The sequence below is a fragment of the Benincasa hispida genome, chromosome 9 (assembly GCF_009727055.1).
Source record: "Benincasa hispida cultivar B227 chromosome 9, ASM972705v1, whole genome shotgun sequence".
Classification (NCBI taxonomy): Eukaryota; Viridiplantae; Streptophyta; class Magnoliopsida; order Cucurbitales; family Cucurbitaceae; genus Benincasa; species Benincasa hispida.
The window spans coordinates 56,344,827-56,360,322 of NC_052357.1; the positions used below are offsets into that span (position 1 = coordinate 56,344,827).

At 33.5% G+C, this 15,496-nt stretch overlaps 2 protein-coding genes across 2 annotated transcripts; one reads left to right on the plus strand and one right to left on the minus strand.

Annotated features, from left to right (window-relative positions):
• Positions 1 to 5,210: 5,210 nt before the first annotated feature.
• Positions 5,211 to 5,645, minus strand: LOC120084805 (uncharacterized mitochondrial protein AtMg00810-like). Its single transcript, XM_039040624.1, has one exon. It carries the CDS (start codon positions 5,643 to 5,645, stop codon positions 5,211 to 5,213), a length of 435 nt encoding a protein of 144 aa, XP_038896552.1.
• An 8,026-nt stretch (positions 5,646 to 13,671) lies between these two features.
• LOC120086697 (defensin-like protein 1) lies at positions 13,672 to 14,490 on the plus strand. Its single transcript, XM_039043459.1, has 2 exons — positions 13,672 to 13,795; positions 14,014 to 14,490. Exons 1-2 carry the CDS (start codon positions 13,717 to 13,719, stop codon positions 14,187 to 14,189), a joined length of 255 nt encoding a protein of 84 aa, XP_038899387.1. The 5' UTR covers positions 13,672 to 13,716; the 3' UTR covers positions 14,190 to 14,490.
• The last annotated feature ends 1,006 nt before the right edge of the window (positions 14,491 to 15,496 follow it).

A 15,496-nucleotide genomic window follows, 5' to 3' on the forward strand; every position in this document is an offset into this window, starting at 1 on the left:
TGGTGCCACATTGTTCAAGTCCCGGAATCAGCCCTTAGCAATTTATCTACTTACCCCTAAATCGGGGAAGGAGTGAATTTCGTCTTGTGTAGTTGAGTTCCCCAGCTCCCCAATCAGACGAATCCCCAAAGAGGTAGGTTTGAGTTGGCGATCTGGTCATTCGCACCTATACAAATCAAAGGACCACCTTCATAGGTAGGAGTTTCGAACTTACTCAAGATTAAGGTCATGTTACCTATGGTCATCTTAGTGAAATGAAAGTCTCTATCATGAACAGTGTTATATAACGAGACTAAACATTTCGTGGTCCGGTCTTATACAAACTTTTTTATATGGAGCATCCCCACTCGCATGTTTAATACATGAATGGTCAGGATCAGACCATTTGTAGCACTTTACAACACTTGTAACATCTACAAAGCGAGCCACACTCGTAGCATCAACAGGATAAGGTTTCCCTTCTTTATCCATGTACTACAAACCATTTAAGTTATCACTTAAAGCACGATCCACTTGTATGTCATCACATACATGTTTAAGTTACAATGATAACCAGGGATCTTAGTTTATTGGTTTGTGATTAGTGCAACTAAAATATCTCATATATCAAAGACTGTAGTGAAGAAAATATATCATATTATTATATCACATAATGTTTGTTCATACAGGTGTTTACAAACTACTATACCCAACGAGATTTAGGGCATCAACCCCAACAGACGACTCGACCATTTTCACGCATAAAAATCAAAAGATTGGCCTCATAGACAAGAATCCATATCTCACTCAGGATTGAGATGGAGTTACATGGTTATCCTATGAAACATTAATCTCTTCAATCAACAGTGTTACAAAGAGAGATTAAATATTTTGCGGTCCAATCTTATACAAACTCTTTGTATAGGATACTCCCACTCGCATGTCTCCACATAAACAATTTGGATTACATTGTTTGGTAACACTTAAAATATTTGTAACACTTACAAAGTGAGTCATATATCCATAATGTTACTAGGATAAGACACCCAACTTTATCTATATACTATAGACCCTTTAGGTTATTATTTGAATATGATTCACCTATATGTTTACTATATACTATTCAAATATAATGAAATAACCTTAGATTTTTTTCCATAATGGATAACTAATTATTGCGTATTTAAAATAATCAACTATTATATCAAACAACCATTTTAACTACGAGGGTTTAGGGCATAAATCCAAATAAACAATACATCTTATTTTTCTTTTAAAAATTAAAACTAAGGTGTATTTTTTAAATTAAAAAAATACATATTATTTTTTAATCAAAGAATAATAATGAATTTTTTACGAGATAAAGAATAATAATTTTTCTTAAAAAAAAGCCCATGTAAATAAACATATAAATTAAGAACATCTTAAACTAAAAAAAAAAAAATCTTTATAGTTACATCATAATTAAAATAAAAGACAATAAAATTTTAATTAAAAAACTTACATAAAAATGTATTAAATTTTACTGTAACAAAATAAACTTGTACGTCAGAATGAATAATCAAAATCTTAAATATTGTTTTTTTAAAACCGTGCTTAAATACTTTTAAAACTATTGGTAAATAAAAGCAAAAAACACAGGTTAAATATGAACAGTTCTACCTTCTATTTATTTATAAGATTCTAATGATACATCATGGAATTTAAAAGGGTTTGAGATGCTAAAAATTTTGCTTATTGTTATTATTATTTTTTAAAAAAGACTTATTTTACATCCTTAATTGTTTTTTCTTTTTTTTTAGTACGATAGAGGTAGTTGATTTGAACCATAAATCTCTTGGTACCTAATATTGTCAATTGAGTTATGCTCAATTTGACTCTTAATTGTTTTTCTTTCATTGTAATTTATTGATCTAGAGTTTTTGTCATAGTAAAAAGGTAATTTTTTTTTTTTTTTAAAGAATGGTGCATAAATGTAAAAGTCTTATTTTTGTCGCTTGTATTCTTTTATAGTTGACTTTTTTTTTCTAAAAAAAAAAGGCAATACACAACATTTCTTTAGATTATAGTTGAATTTGTATTCAACGTTTTCATCAAACTAAAACTTAAATTAAATATATGATCAAATAAAATTGAAATACCACGTACATGTTGGGAATGTCCTAGAACTCGCAGTTTGTGTTAAACATTCTGTTTTATCAATAACAATGACATGTTGATTTTGCATCTTATTATGAAAATCCAATAAACACATCCTTGGCTATAGTCTGAATACTGTAACTTTATGTAGTGACATAAACAGGATCAAGTTGATAGCCTAAATGGTCTAATAAATATATGGATAAATTGGGTATCTCATCCTGGTAACACTATTGGATGCGGCCCACTCTGTAGTTGTTACAAGAAGTTGTAAGGTGCTACAAACGATGTGATCCACAAAATCGTTCATGTTGAGACATGAGAGTGGGAGCATCCTATGCAATGAGTTTGCATATAGATTGGACCATGAAAATAGTCACTTTTCTTTATAACGACCGTTTACTGTTAAAACTGACTATTTCATTTATTATATAACCTAGGATAACTCGATCTTAATCCTAAGCTAGCTATGAACTCCTGTTTGTTCGGAATTATCCTTTGATCTGAAAATGGTGAGAGTAGTCCAACAGCACTGCTCAATAAACTTACCATTTTGGGGATAAGACTGGATGAATAGTTAGGGACATAGCCTTGCAAGATGGAATTCACTCCTACCCTATTTAGGGTTAGCAGATAGGTTGTTCTCTTAAGTACTGATTCCAGGTCTTGAACAATTGGGGCCTCGCCTTCTCATGATAGAGAAAGGATTTGATTCATAGAGATTATGAATCAGAATTGTTCATTAGAGGATCAGTAGAAACTTAAGGAACAAGATGTAGTCACAGGGGTAAAACGGTATTTTTGACCTAGCTGTGATTACGAACAACCTGTGAGGATCGACTTACTGATTATGGTTATTAAGTGGACATAATATATCTACAGTAAGGAGAGTTCAAATATGGGCTATAATGGAGTGTCCCATTAGTTAACGAATTGGGGTTAGATCAGACTAATGAGTTTAGCCGATTAATCTCGAATCGTTGAAGCCCATGATCTGTAAGTCCGCAAGGTCCCCATACTAGCTCGTAAATAGATAAGCTTTAGGGTAGCTTGAGAAATTAATTCGAAATATTCAAATTAAATGGAACAAGAGAATAAATATTTAAATATGATTTAAATATATAACGATGATTATTGTGCAAAAATTAATTTAATATTTGATATTAAATTAATTTAAGAAAATCAAATTTTAAATTAAAATGATTTAAAAGTCATTTTGTATTTTAAATAGAAAATGGAAATTCGTTTTGCATGGATTGCATAAAGTGGAAAAAGAGTTTACTCCATTATCATCATCTTTATGCTCACACACAAAGCATTTTCTTCTCTACTTTGATTCTCCAAAGTAGATTGGAGTTGCATGTTACACACAAAGCTGTAAGCCATGCACTCCATCTCTTTGCATGTTCATCAAATATATATAAAGAAGATTGGAGTTGTTGGAGAGGGGAGAGAATACATAATTTCGAGAGAAATTTTTCTGAAGAAGAAGCTGTCTTCTTCAGTCAAGCTACTGTGAGTTTCTCTGGTTTCTTCACATCTTCCAGCTATTCTTGAGTCCCACAACTTTGCCTAAAGTTCCAAGAGCATAGTAAGGAAGGCTTTGAGGTGGTTCACGTTGATAACAAGTGAAGACAACAACTGAACAACTGTTTTTTTGGAGAGTTCATCAAATGTATGTTCATAAAACCCATATTTTGAGAAGAGCATGCTTTAGTTTTTGCTAAAATTAGTGAATTAGAAAGCTTACGGATCCTTGATACTTCCGCTGCATGTTGTTTTACTCTTTCAGTAGAAAACTAGTTTAATAAGGATTATTTGGGTTGAAAAAAACTTATAACTCGAACAATTGAGTTAGGTCTAACAGTTAGAAAATATAAAGAGATAGAAATGGTATCGTTTACCTTTTCGTTATGTACGATTGAGTCGTGTGGTTAAACGATGTAAGACAAACCTTATCGTTTATCTTGTCATACTAAACGATGGAGCATCGGAGACTAAGCAATAATGATATCGCTTACCTTATCGTCTATCTTGTCGTAATAAGTGATGGAGCCTCGAAGACTAAGCGATAGTGATATCGCTTACCTTATCGTCTACCTTGTCGTACTAAGCGATGGAGCTTCAGAGACTAAGCGATAGTGATATCGTTTACCTTATCGTTTACCTTTGTCGTACTAAATGATAGGATGCTGGCTCTACACGATGGAGGCTGTCGTCTACCCTTTTGTTGTACACGATGGACTCTAAACACTAAATGATGAATGATATATTCAATCGTTTAGCTGATCGTTGTACACGATGAAGTCAAATTACTAAGCGACAGACAGAGAGATTTTAACTTTGCTTTTTCGTATTCATCATATATATTGAAAAGGGGCAGTATGCCCGATTTATATACTGTTCCCTATTTTAAGGATTCAAAGAATTAAAAAATTATATACTAAACAACTAATGAAATGAGGACACATGATCCAATACATGAAGAAAGAATATTTGTTTGTTATCACCAATCCTAACAGAAATTTGGAGCACTAAAGGAATAATTTTTCATGACTCTCCACAGTGACATGGAAACCTTCAGCTGATGTGTCTTCTTGACTCCTCCTTGGTTGCTGATATGGCATTTTCTTTAACATCCCCCTTCAAACTTGTGGGGAGTTCCAACTATCCTAAGTTTGGACCTTAAGTTGAAGAATTGAGAGTGTGTCAATGGTTTTGTGAGGCAGTGAACTAGCTGATCCGACGAAGGAACATACCTGATTTTAAGTTTCCCTTTGAGGATTAGATTTCTGACAAAGTGAACATCAATTTCAATGTGTTTGGTCTAAGTGTGGAAGACTGGGTTGTTGGCTAAGGCCCCTGCACTCACATTGTCACACTAGATTATTGGTTTGGCTGAATGAGACTACTGTGTTTCACTTAGTGGTTGTTGAAACCAAAAAAATTCTGAAGTTGTGTAGGCAAGGGCTCAATACTCTGACTCAGTACTTGATCGAGCTACTGCTGTTTGCTTCTTTGAGGACCAGGAGACAATATTTCCACCAATAAATACAAAGTATGTAGCTATTGACTTTCTATTATAAGCAATTCTACCCAATCTGCATCTGAATAAGCTGATACTTCAAGTGAATGACTCGGTTGAAATAGTAGGCCATAATTCTTGGTGCCACTAATGTATCGAAGAAATCTCTTTGTTGCTTGCCAGTGAGCATTTGTGGAAGCTTTGAGGAATTGACTAGATGATTCACCATGTAAGTGATGTCCGGACGGGTGTTGGTTAGGTACTGGAGAGCTCCAATTGTGCTTCTATACAAAAATGGGTCAGTGAAAGGAACTCCCTCATTGATAGATAGATGTTTGCCTAAGTTGCTGGGTGAGGCTGCATATTTCAGATCTGAAAGGCCAATCCCTTGTAACAGATCATCAACATATTTCAACTGATTCATTATAAACCCATGCTTCAAATATTGAATTTGGATACCTAAGAAGTAATTCAGCTTTCCTAGGTTTTTGAGAGCAAACATGTTATCCAAAGTAGCCACTAATCGAGAGATCAAGTGGTTGTTGTTTCCTATAATTATTACATCATCCACATAGACAAGGAGCAATATAGTTGAAACTTTTGAGTTAAGTATAACAATGATGTATCCGCCTTCAAGTTGGTGAATCCCCAACTAATTAGAGTATTGGTGAATAGATCATTCCAGGCCCGAGGGGCTTGTTTCAGTCCATATATAGCCTTGTTCAGTTTACATACATGATTAGGGAACTTAAAGTTGACATACCCGGGTGGTTAATGCATGTAGACATCTTCTGTTAATTTTCCATTTAGAAAAGCATTGTTGAAGTCAAGCTGACGAATGACCCATCCTTTGGAGACAACAATGCTTAAGACAACTCTGATATTGATGCTTTGACCACTGGGCTGAACATTTCAAAGAAATCAATTCCAAGATGTTGATGAAACCCTTTGGCTACTAGACATGCTTTGTATCTTTGTATTGACCCATCCAGATTTTTCTTTAGTCTAAAAATCCATTTGTTGCCCAACATATTGAAGGATGGCAATGGAGGAACTAACTTCCAAGTCTGGTTGTTGATGAGTGCTTGAAATTCAGTGTCCATAGCTTGCTTCCATTGAGGTGTAGCAAGTGCATCAGACACCCGCGTTGGTTCAGTCAAAGACCAGTCACGTTGAGTAGTGCTTAGCCAAGCTTTTGGTTTGAAAATGCCAGCTTTGCCTCTCGTAATCATTGGATGAGTAGGCTGCAATGGATGAGAGGTGTTAGGAATAGGGGTTGTATGTGAGGTATGCAGAAGGGTGCTGTTAGGTGACTAATTGGAAGGGCTGGCCATGGGAGTTTGGGTGGCTATATGTTCTGGACAGTTGCTAGGCAAGGCATCTGATATTTGGGGAAAGAAGATAGGTTCATTAGGCATAGGGGAGGTGGAAGATGCTGGATTGATATCTGGTATGGAGGTGTTTGATGGTGAGGGACTGTTATAAGGGTTTGAGATAGATTGTGGTGAATGAATGGAGGCACTTTGCAATAGTGGAGTTATGTTGGGAGAGAGGACTTGAAGGCCACTGTTCATTGTATTTTTGTGTGTTGAAGAACCAAGCACCTGACAGCCATAGGAGAAAGGAAAATCAGATTCATTAAAGATAACATTCTTGGAGATGATTACTTTACCATCTTTGTTGAGATATCGATGTCCTTTGTGAACCATGCTTGGACCTGATTAAACACATTTATCAGAGTGAAACTGAAACTTGTTTGGCTGGTATGCTCGAAGACATGGAAAACAGGCGCAACCAAACACTCTTAGTTTTGTAACATCAAGTAGTTTACCATACATCAGTTGTATAGGTGGCTGGTTCTTTAGTACCGGCATGGGAAGACCATTTATCAGATGACAAGCATTGAGAAACGCATCCCACCAATACTGAAGAGGCATTGATGCTTGTGCTAGCAAAGTCAGCCACATCTCTACTAGGTATACATGTTTTCTTTCAACTCTTCCATTTTGTTGAGATGTATAGGGACAAGAAATCTGAGAGGCAATACCTTGTGAGCTACATAACTGATGCAACTTGATATATTCATCACCATTATTTGACTACAGTGCTTTTATGTTTGTTTTAAATTATGTTTGAACAACTTGTAGGAAATGTTTGAAGGCCTGTAGTGTATTTGACTTTTGTTTAAAGGGATAGACCCAGAGATATCTACTATAATCATCAATAAACGATAAGTAATATCTATATCCTTCAGTGGAGTTTGTAGAGGCTGGACCCCATACATCTGAGTGTATTAAATCAAATTTGTGTTGTGAACAAGTCAAAGAATTAGGGAAGGGTAGGGAATGGGCTTTACCAAGACAACAAGGTTCACAAAATTTAATCTCTTCATTCAACTTAGTAGGAAGATTACAAGTTTTCAATATATTCTCCAAAATTTGAAGAAAAGGATGACCTAGTATCCTATGCCACAACCCTTTAGATTCTACTAAGTTTGCTCCACTTTTGGACAAAATGTAGAATTGTTATTTTTGTTCATTGGGTTGAGAAAATAGCTTGCCTCTTTGATATTTATATCAACTGGAATCACCTCTGCTTCATTTAGTTGATATAGTCCATCTTTAAGAGTTCATTTCACCGGTACTTGTCCTGAACATTTGTCCTTAACAACACAACAATCATTATAGAACTCAACAAAAACATCATTATCTTGAACTAGTTTTGATATGCTGTAACACCCCAAATTTTGTTCTTAATGTAATTTCAATATTTTCTAGTATTAGAGAACATTTTTTGAATTTTTGAAATTAAAAATGTAATTATTGTGATTTAATTGCTAAGAAAGGGGTGTTTCAATTTAATGGTTTAATTGGAGGAAAGTTATGAAAATTGGACTTTTAATGTCAAACAAATTAAATTTGAAATTAATGTCAAGAATTAATTTCATTTTGGAAGGAAGGGGTGTTTCAATTTAATGTTTTAATTGGAGGGAAGTTATGGAAATTGGACTTTTAATGTCAAACAAATTAAATTTGAAATTACTGTCAAGAATTAATTTCATTTAAACTTAAAGGGGATAAAACAAAGTGTTATTTGCTTGGGTTGAAGGATTATTTTAGAGTACCTAGATTAATTAAATCCATAGCCTTATTGTGATGAGGAGATCAAGTTGGACAAATTTGAACAAACGAAAGCCTTTGGAGATTAAAAGCATGGAAATTGGCAAAGGAGAATTCTACAAGATGAAAATTCTTAGTGCGAGAGATAAGACTTATGGAGGAGTTAAGTAAATATACTTTAGTAAAGAGATTATATTCCACTTGGAAAGTGGGAAAAAAAAGTATCCAAGAAAGTTTACTCTTTTGGAAATAGAAAGAAATTTAATGTTCAAAACTCCCAGTTAAGTATGGTTTGGAGGTATGATATGAGGGGTTACAAGGAATTTGTTTCGGTGCAAAAGAAAAATATCTCATTATAATGTGGAACTTTAGGAGAATATGAGTTGGATGGAAAGATAGCTTGCATAGGTGATCGGTATAGTTTTTTTTTATAACACAAGAATCTGTTACCAAAATAAAAGTTTGAGAAGGGATAAGCTAAAATGAAGTTATTAGTAACAGTAGATATTCAAGAACTATTGACATGGTATGTTGAGGTTTCATTAGTTAAGAGTTAAACCATTGAGGGCATTAGTAAGATTTAAGGGATTTTGATGTAGTGTGCAAGTTCGAAACATGAGCTAGCAAGACCATTAATTTGATTGAAAAAAGAAATTAATCTAGCTCGAGGTAGACAAAAGTGGTATATGCACAAAAGTAAGTAAGTTGGATCTTCCAATATCACCATTGGCATAAGGGATAGATTGGTAATAAAGTTGAGTTGATAACAAGAAGTTGCTATAGGTGGGTTTGGAGCAGTACAGGATAGTATGTTTTCCCTTGCATGGGCAATGAATTAACTAGCTCTATGGAGTACGAGTAATTCAAGCTAGATTTATGAATCATGAAGATTTTATCGTAAAAACTAACTACAGGGATCAATTACGGTTATTACGAGGTTATGAAAATGTGTTATCAATTGACAGATGCTTTAGCATCTAGGGATTTCAAAACCTCATTTTTAGAGAGAATTTTAGACTCATCCGCAATAGGGTCTAAATAATGATATGTGATTGTTTTAAGGTTAAAGAATAATATGAGGATTGACTTAAGCATTTTTATAGCCCATGACAGTATAGAGCCTCATGATGAGTTTCTCATAAATGTGAGACTTAATTAGACAGAGTTATTCTCAGACATGTAGATCCTAAGAGAGACATCACAGTCGACGCTTCTAGAGTAGAAGCAATATTCAATTGAGCATATTTGTTCTGGTACGTATCTTCAGATGACGCATTATATAGCATGACCAGTTTCTCCACTACACATATGAAGTTTTCCTTGTGACAAAATGGTAAGCTTAGATATATGCTTTTAGTGGATAAGACTTTCTTAAGCTCACGACAGTTTTCATAGTTCTTAGCTTGAGCGTGTTAAAGTATTGTTGGTTTTTAGCATCTTAAGTTTCATAGTTATATATGGAAGTGGTTGTCACACCTCTTTTGATACTAGTTTCAACTATGTCAAACAGTGACTCTCGTTTTACATCTAGTTTTTGAAAGAGTCTCCAATTAGCATTGGGTACTCGATTGGATTTTAATATAGCTTTTCACCTATAGACTGATGGTCAGAAAGAATGTTTGAACCAGACATTGGAGAATATGTCGTGCACTTGTGTGTTAGAGTTTTCAGAGAGTTAAGACTCTCACTTGCATATGATAGAATTAGCATAATAACAGTTATCCAGCTACCATTGGTATGTCGCCGTTTGAAGACCTCTATGGGAAGAGCTGCAGGTCTCCTGTGTGTTGGGATGAGGTAGAAAAGAGGAATTTGCTAGGACTTAAGCTAGTGCAAGCCATGAATGGAGCAATACAGAAGATCAAAGCTCGTATGTAAATAGCTCAGAGCAGACAGAAAAGCTACATCGACGTGAAATGTAAGGACCTAGAATTTGAGACTGGTGATAAAGTGTTCTTAAAGATGGCATCTATAAAGGGGTTTTGAGGTTTAGAAGGAAAGGGAAGCCGAGCCTGAGGTTCATTGAACCTTTCGAGGTCTTGGAGCGAATTGGTCTCGTAGCTTATCTGTTGGCATTGCCTCCATCACTTTCTTTAGTTCATAATGTCTTCCATGTTCGATGCTAAGAAAGTATGTAACAGATCCGTCCCATGTAGTTGACTTTGAGCCATTGTGGTTGAATGGAAACTTGAGTTATGAAGAGAGGCCTGTGCAGATTCTCGCCAGAGAGGTGAAATGTTACGCAATAAGGAAATAGCAGTTGTAAAGATTTCGTGATAGAATCACCAGTTTGAGGAGGCCACTTGGGAATGAGAGGATGAAATGAGGACCTAATACCTAGAGCTTTTTTAGGAATGAACTTTCAAGGACGAAAGTTCTTTTTAAGGAGAGAAGAATGTAACACCCCAAATTGTGTTCTTAATGTAATTTCAATATTTTCTAGTATTAGAGGGCACTTTTTGGATTTTGAAAATTTAAAATGTAATTATTGTGATTTAATTGCTAAGAAAGGGTTGTTTCAATTTAATGGTTTAATTGGAAGGAAGTTATGGAAATTAGACTTTTAATGTCAAACAACTTAAATTTGAAATTAATGTCAAGAATTAATTTCATTTTGGAAGGAAGGGGTGTTTCAATTTAATGGTTTAATTGAAGAGAAGTTATAGAAATTAGACTTTTAATGTCAAACAAATTAAATTTGAAATTAATGCCAAGAATTAATTTCATTTTGGAAGGAAGGGGTGTTTCAATTTAATGGTTTAATTGGAGGGAAGGTATGAAAATTTGACTTTTTATGTCACACAAATTTAATTTGAAATTAATGTCAAGAATTAATTTCATTTTGGAAGGGGGTTATATCACACAAATTTAGTTTTAAATTAATGTCAAAAATTAATTTCATTTTGGAAGGGGTTATGTCATACAAATTTAATTTGAAATTAATATCAAGAATTAATTTCATTGTGGAAGGGGGTTAGTTAAATTCTTTGTGAATTGAAAATTTTAAGGGAGAAAATATAAAGAGATGGAAATGGTATCGTTTACCTCTTCGTTTTGTACGATCGAGTCACACAGTTAAACGATGTAAGACAAACCTTATCGTTTACCTTGTCGTACTAAACGATGGAGCCTCGGAGACTAAGCAATAGTGATATCGCTTACCTTATCGTCTACCTTGTTGTACTAAGCGATGGAGCCTCGGAGACTAAGCGATAGTGATATCACTTACCTTATCGTCTACCTTGTCGTACTAAGCGATGGAGCTTCAGAGACTAAGCGATAGTGATATCGTTTACCTTTGTTGTACTAAACGATAGGATGCTAGTGCTACACGATGGTGGCTGTCGTCTACCCTTTTGTTGTACACAATGGATTCTAAGCACTAAACGATGAATGATATATTCAATCGTTTAGCTGATCGTTGTACACGATGAAGTCAAATTACTAAGCGACAGACATAGAGATTTTAACTTTGCCTCTTCGTATTCATCATATATATTGAAAAGGGGCAACATGCTCGATTTATACACTGTTCCCTATTTTAGGGATTCAAAGAATTAAAAAATTATATACTAAACAACTAATGAAATGAGGACACATGGTCCAATACATGAAGAAAGAATATTTATTTGTTATCACCAATCCTATCAGAAATTTGGAGCACTAAAGGAATAATTCTTCATGATTCTCCACAGTGACATGGTAACATTCAGCTGATGTGTCTTCTTGACTCCTCGTTGGTTGCTAATGTAGCATTTTCTCTAACATCCCCCCTCAAACTTGTGGGGAGTTCAACTATCCAAGTTTATATATTAAAACTTACATTTCACTATCATTTATTACACTTTGAAATTAGTTTGTAGGTTTGAAATTTTAAAAGTAACAAAAAAAACAAAAGTTTATATATTAAAATTTTCTAATCTCTTAATATATAACTCTAAATTGAGATTATAGGTCTAAACTAATTAAAACGAAAAAAAATCTAAAAATATATATATCTAAACCAGTTAAAAGGCAAAAAGAAAGAAGGAAAAAAGGTTAATGCCTTATATTTCGGTGATCACGATGGGCATGATTGTGTGAGTGGGTAGGTTTGAGAGATAGGTTCAAAATGTTTATCTATGTAAAAACGTCAAGTCTACCACCAACCTTTGTGCAAATAATACATCATTCTTGTTTGATTTCTTTGTTGGGTTAAAATATTACTTTAGTTTATCGTTGATTTTTCTTTTAAAATATCTATTAGTATTCTTTTTATAAATTACGAAAATATATTTACATATGGTCTTTTCTTGTACTAAAATTATTATTATTATTTAATCAATTTTGATCCAATTAGAAATCCTTTCAGCAAAATAAGGTAAAAATATGACAAAAATAGCAAAACCTAAAACTATTTTAAAAAATAGGAAGATTCAATTGTTAGAACTCCGAATTTACTAACATACCCTTGCATTATTACAAATAGGCCCACGGTTGACCATTTATAAAAGAAAAAACTTAGACGTAGCACGGGCTACATCTAATTAAAAACTGCCACATGATAAGTTTTTTTAAAAAAGTTAAAAAATTATTATTTTTTTGATGTGTGTAGAAAGATGGGGAGCATGTTACCTAGGTGCAGGCTACACCTAAGTATTGCTCTTTTAAAATGTAGTGCACAATTTGACGATTTTGAATGATATTAGCGATAGAAGATATCGGTTATAGAAGATTGTTTTTCTAATCTTGTGGTGCTTATCTTCATCCACTAATTCTCAGTAATCTTATAATTCTCATAACACTTATTGTGATTCCATTGTCTCCTATAAAACACATCCATGAAGAATGAAGATTAACCATGATTTCAAATTACTGAAAAAAAGGGGTAAAAAGGGTATTATTGATATGGAAAAATCAAACAATATCATTAATAGAATGATATTAATTTTTAAAATACAAGAGAATATCATAGTCCATCATTGATTTTGTGGTATCAGTGATATCATCGATAGATTGATATCGTTGGCATCTATCTATGTTCTATCATCGATATAAGTGATATCATTGATATCATAGATACATGGATATGCCATTGATAGACTGATATTACTTATATTTATATATGTTTTATCACTAATAACATTGATATCACCAATACATAGATGTCATTGATAGATTGATATATCATTGATATCTATCTAAGTTTACCTAAGTTCTATCACCGATATAATCTAATATTACTGATATCTTCCTAAGTTCTATCATTTGTAAAACGCATGTAATTCCCGTAAAAAATAAGGGCAAACTTGAAATTAAATTAAATTTAAAAAATTGCTTTGGTAGATTTTATTTTATTTTTTACTATATTTGCAAATAAGTAGAAGTGGTCAGCTTCATGCTATAAATAGGTATGTTCATGGGGGTTCTTGCAAACACACAAATATTTCATAAAGAAAAATTCAAACAATAGAAATGGGCAAGGTTGTGGGTAACTCTGCGAAGATGGCTGTTGCTTTGCTCTTCCTGTTGACCCTCATGCTTTCCATGAATGGTAATTAACAACACTATCATCAGCCCTTCCCACACTTCTATTTAATATTATTTCATCTGATCAAACAAAACTTTGTTCACAATAAAAATTTTAAATTATTGTTAAAAAATAAACCACATAAGGAAGTACATAGAAAGAAACTTATTTAATTTGTATACGACATAATTTTTGTTTTTGTTTTTGTTTTTTGTTCCGCTTTTGTGACTTTGTGGCCACAGAAAAGCGAGGGGCGGTGGAGGCAAAGTTGTGTCAAGAGCGGAGCAAGACATGGTCGGGATATTGTGCGATCACGAGTCATTGCGATCGGCAATGTAAGAATTGGGAAGGTGCAGTTCATGGAGCTTGCCATGACCACGTTCCTGGAAAGGCTTGTTATTGCTACTTCAACTGTTGAAAACCATGCAATAACCTGATGCTGATGATGATGCTGATGATGACGATCTCCTTCTCCATATCATTCCTCTTCTTAAAAAATAAAAGCTTCAGTTGCTTATTGTGTGTTTTCTTATGTGGGTATGAAGGGGTCTATATGTAATATTAGTTTTTAATTAATGTTTTTAAGTGTGAGAAGTTTATGTGGTTGGAAAAGTGAGTGTATTGTGGTTTGTGTGATAAATATGCTGCTATTTATCTCTGGCAGCTTGTTTGTGTGTGTCTTCTTCTTCATATCTGAATAAAGTGACTTTCTTTACTCACTCCCTCTATTGAGCTTTTTTTTTTTTTTTTTCGCCAAAAATGAGATGTTTAAATCATAAATGTGTAAGCATAAATTTCCATTATTACTCATTTATCAAAGTCAACATATCTTAACAATAATTGACATTCATTACTCGATCTCTTAAGATTGAAAGTTCTAATAATCTCGATTTCCCATTTGTTGTATAAAAAAAACCTAACATAAGTTAATTATTAGAAAATGTGCACATTTAAAGGTTAGAGATATAAAATAAGAAAGATCAAAATTTATTGGGATTGAATCATAACCTTGTTTTTAGTTCAATAAGATGTGAATTTACGTCTTAACCAAAATGAGCTATGATGAGTATATGTTTATATCTTAACTCATGAAGCTATGCTCAATTGGTATTCTGATCTCTAGATAAGAACTGAAGAGATATTGAACACACAACTTTCACCGAGAAGGTGTCACACTTGAAATTCTAGTAGAACTCACAAGACAATGACAACGATGATCTTCTTTTATAAAAAACCGTCAACCCTAGCAAACACAAAGACAACCCTTAAATATGCACAATGAGATGCAAAAAGAAACCCTAGCAAAATATTTTGAACCCAGCAGAAAGGAAACAAAATCGAAGAGAATGAACTGCCATAATCATCTCGATAAGAAAACATGTTGCCAGAAACCATACATGTTGAGACATTATGAAAGACACCTGTTGAAGAAGGACAACGTGGAAGCAAAGAGAACACATAAACAAACCTTAAATGCAAATATTGACAATATCACAACTCTAGCAAACTCCCACTTCGCCAATAACTTTTAAGGTAAAATAACCAAAACCACACTACCAGAAAACAATACTTACCATTTTCAACATAGAGTAGCCCTTACAGTCAAAACAAAATCAAAACCAGAAATATCGTAACATATTTAGAAAAAATAATGTTAGTTAAAAACCCAGAATGGGGCCCCTTGTTTTTAGTAAAAATAATGTTTTTTGTTTTAATTATTTTTTA

Bases quoted from the DNA above. Each gene is read 5' to 3' on its own strand.
- LOC120086697 (XM_039043459.1), top strand. From the start codon at position 13,717: ATGGGCAAGGTTGTGGGTAACTCTGCGAAGATGGCTGTTGCTTTGCTC. The intron at 13,796-14,013 runs GTAATTAACAAC...TTGTGGCCACAG, and splicing joins CCTCATGCTTTCCATGAATG to AAAAGCGAGGGGCGGTGGAG.
- LOC120084805 (XM_039040624.1), bottom strand. From the start codon at position 5,645: ATGTTTGCTCTCAAAAACCTAGGAAAGCTGAATTACTTCTTAGGTATC.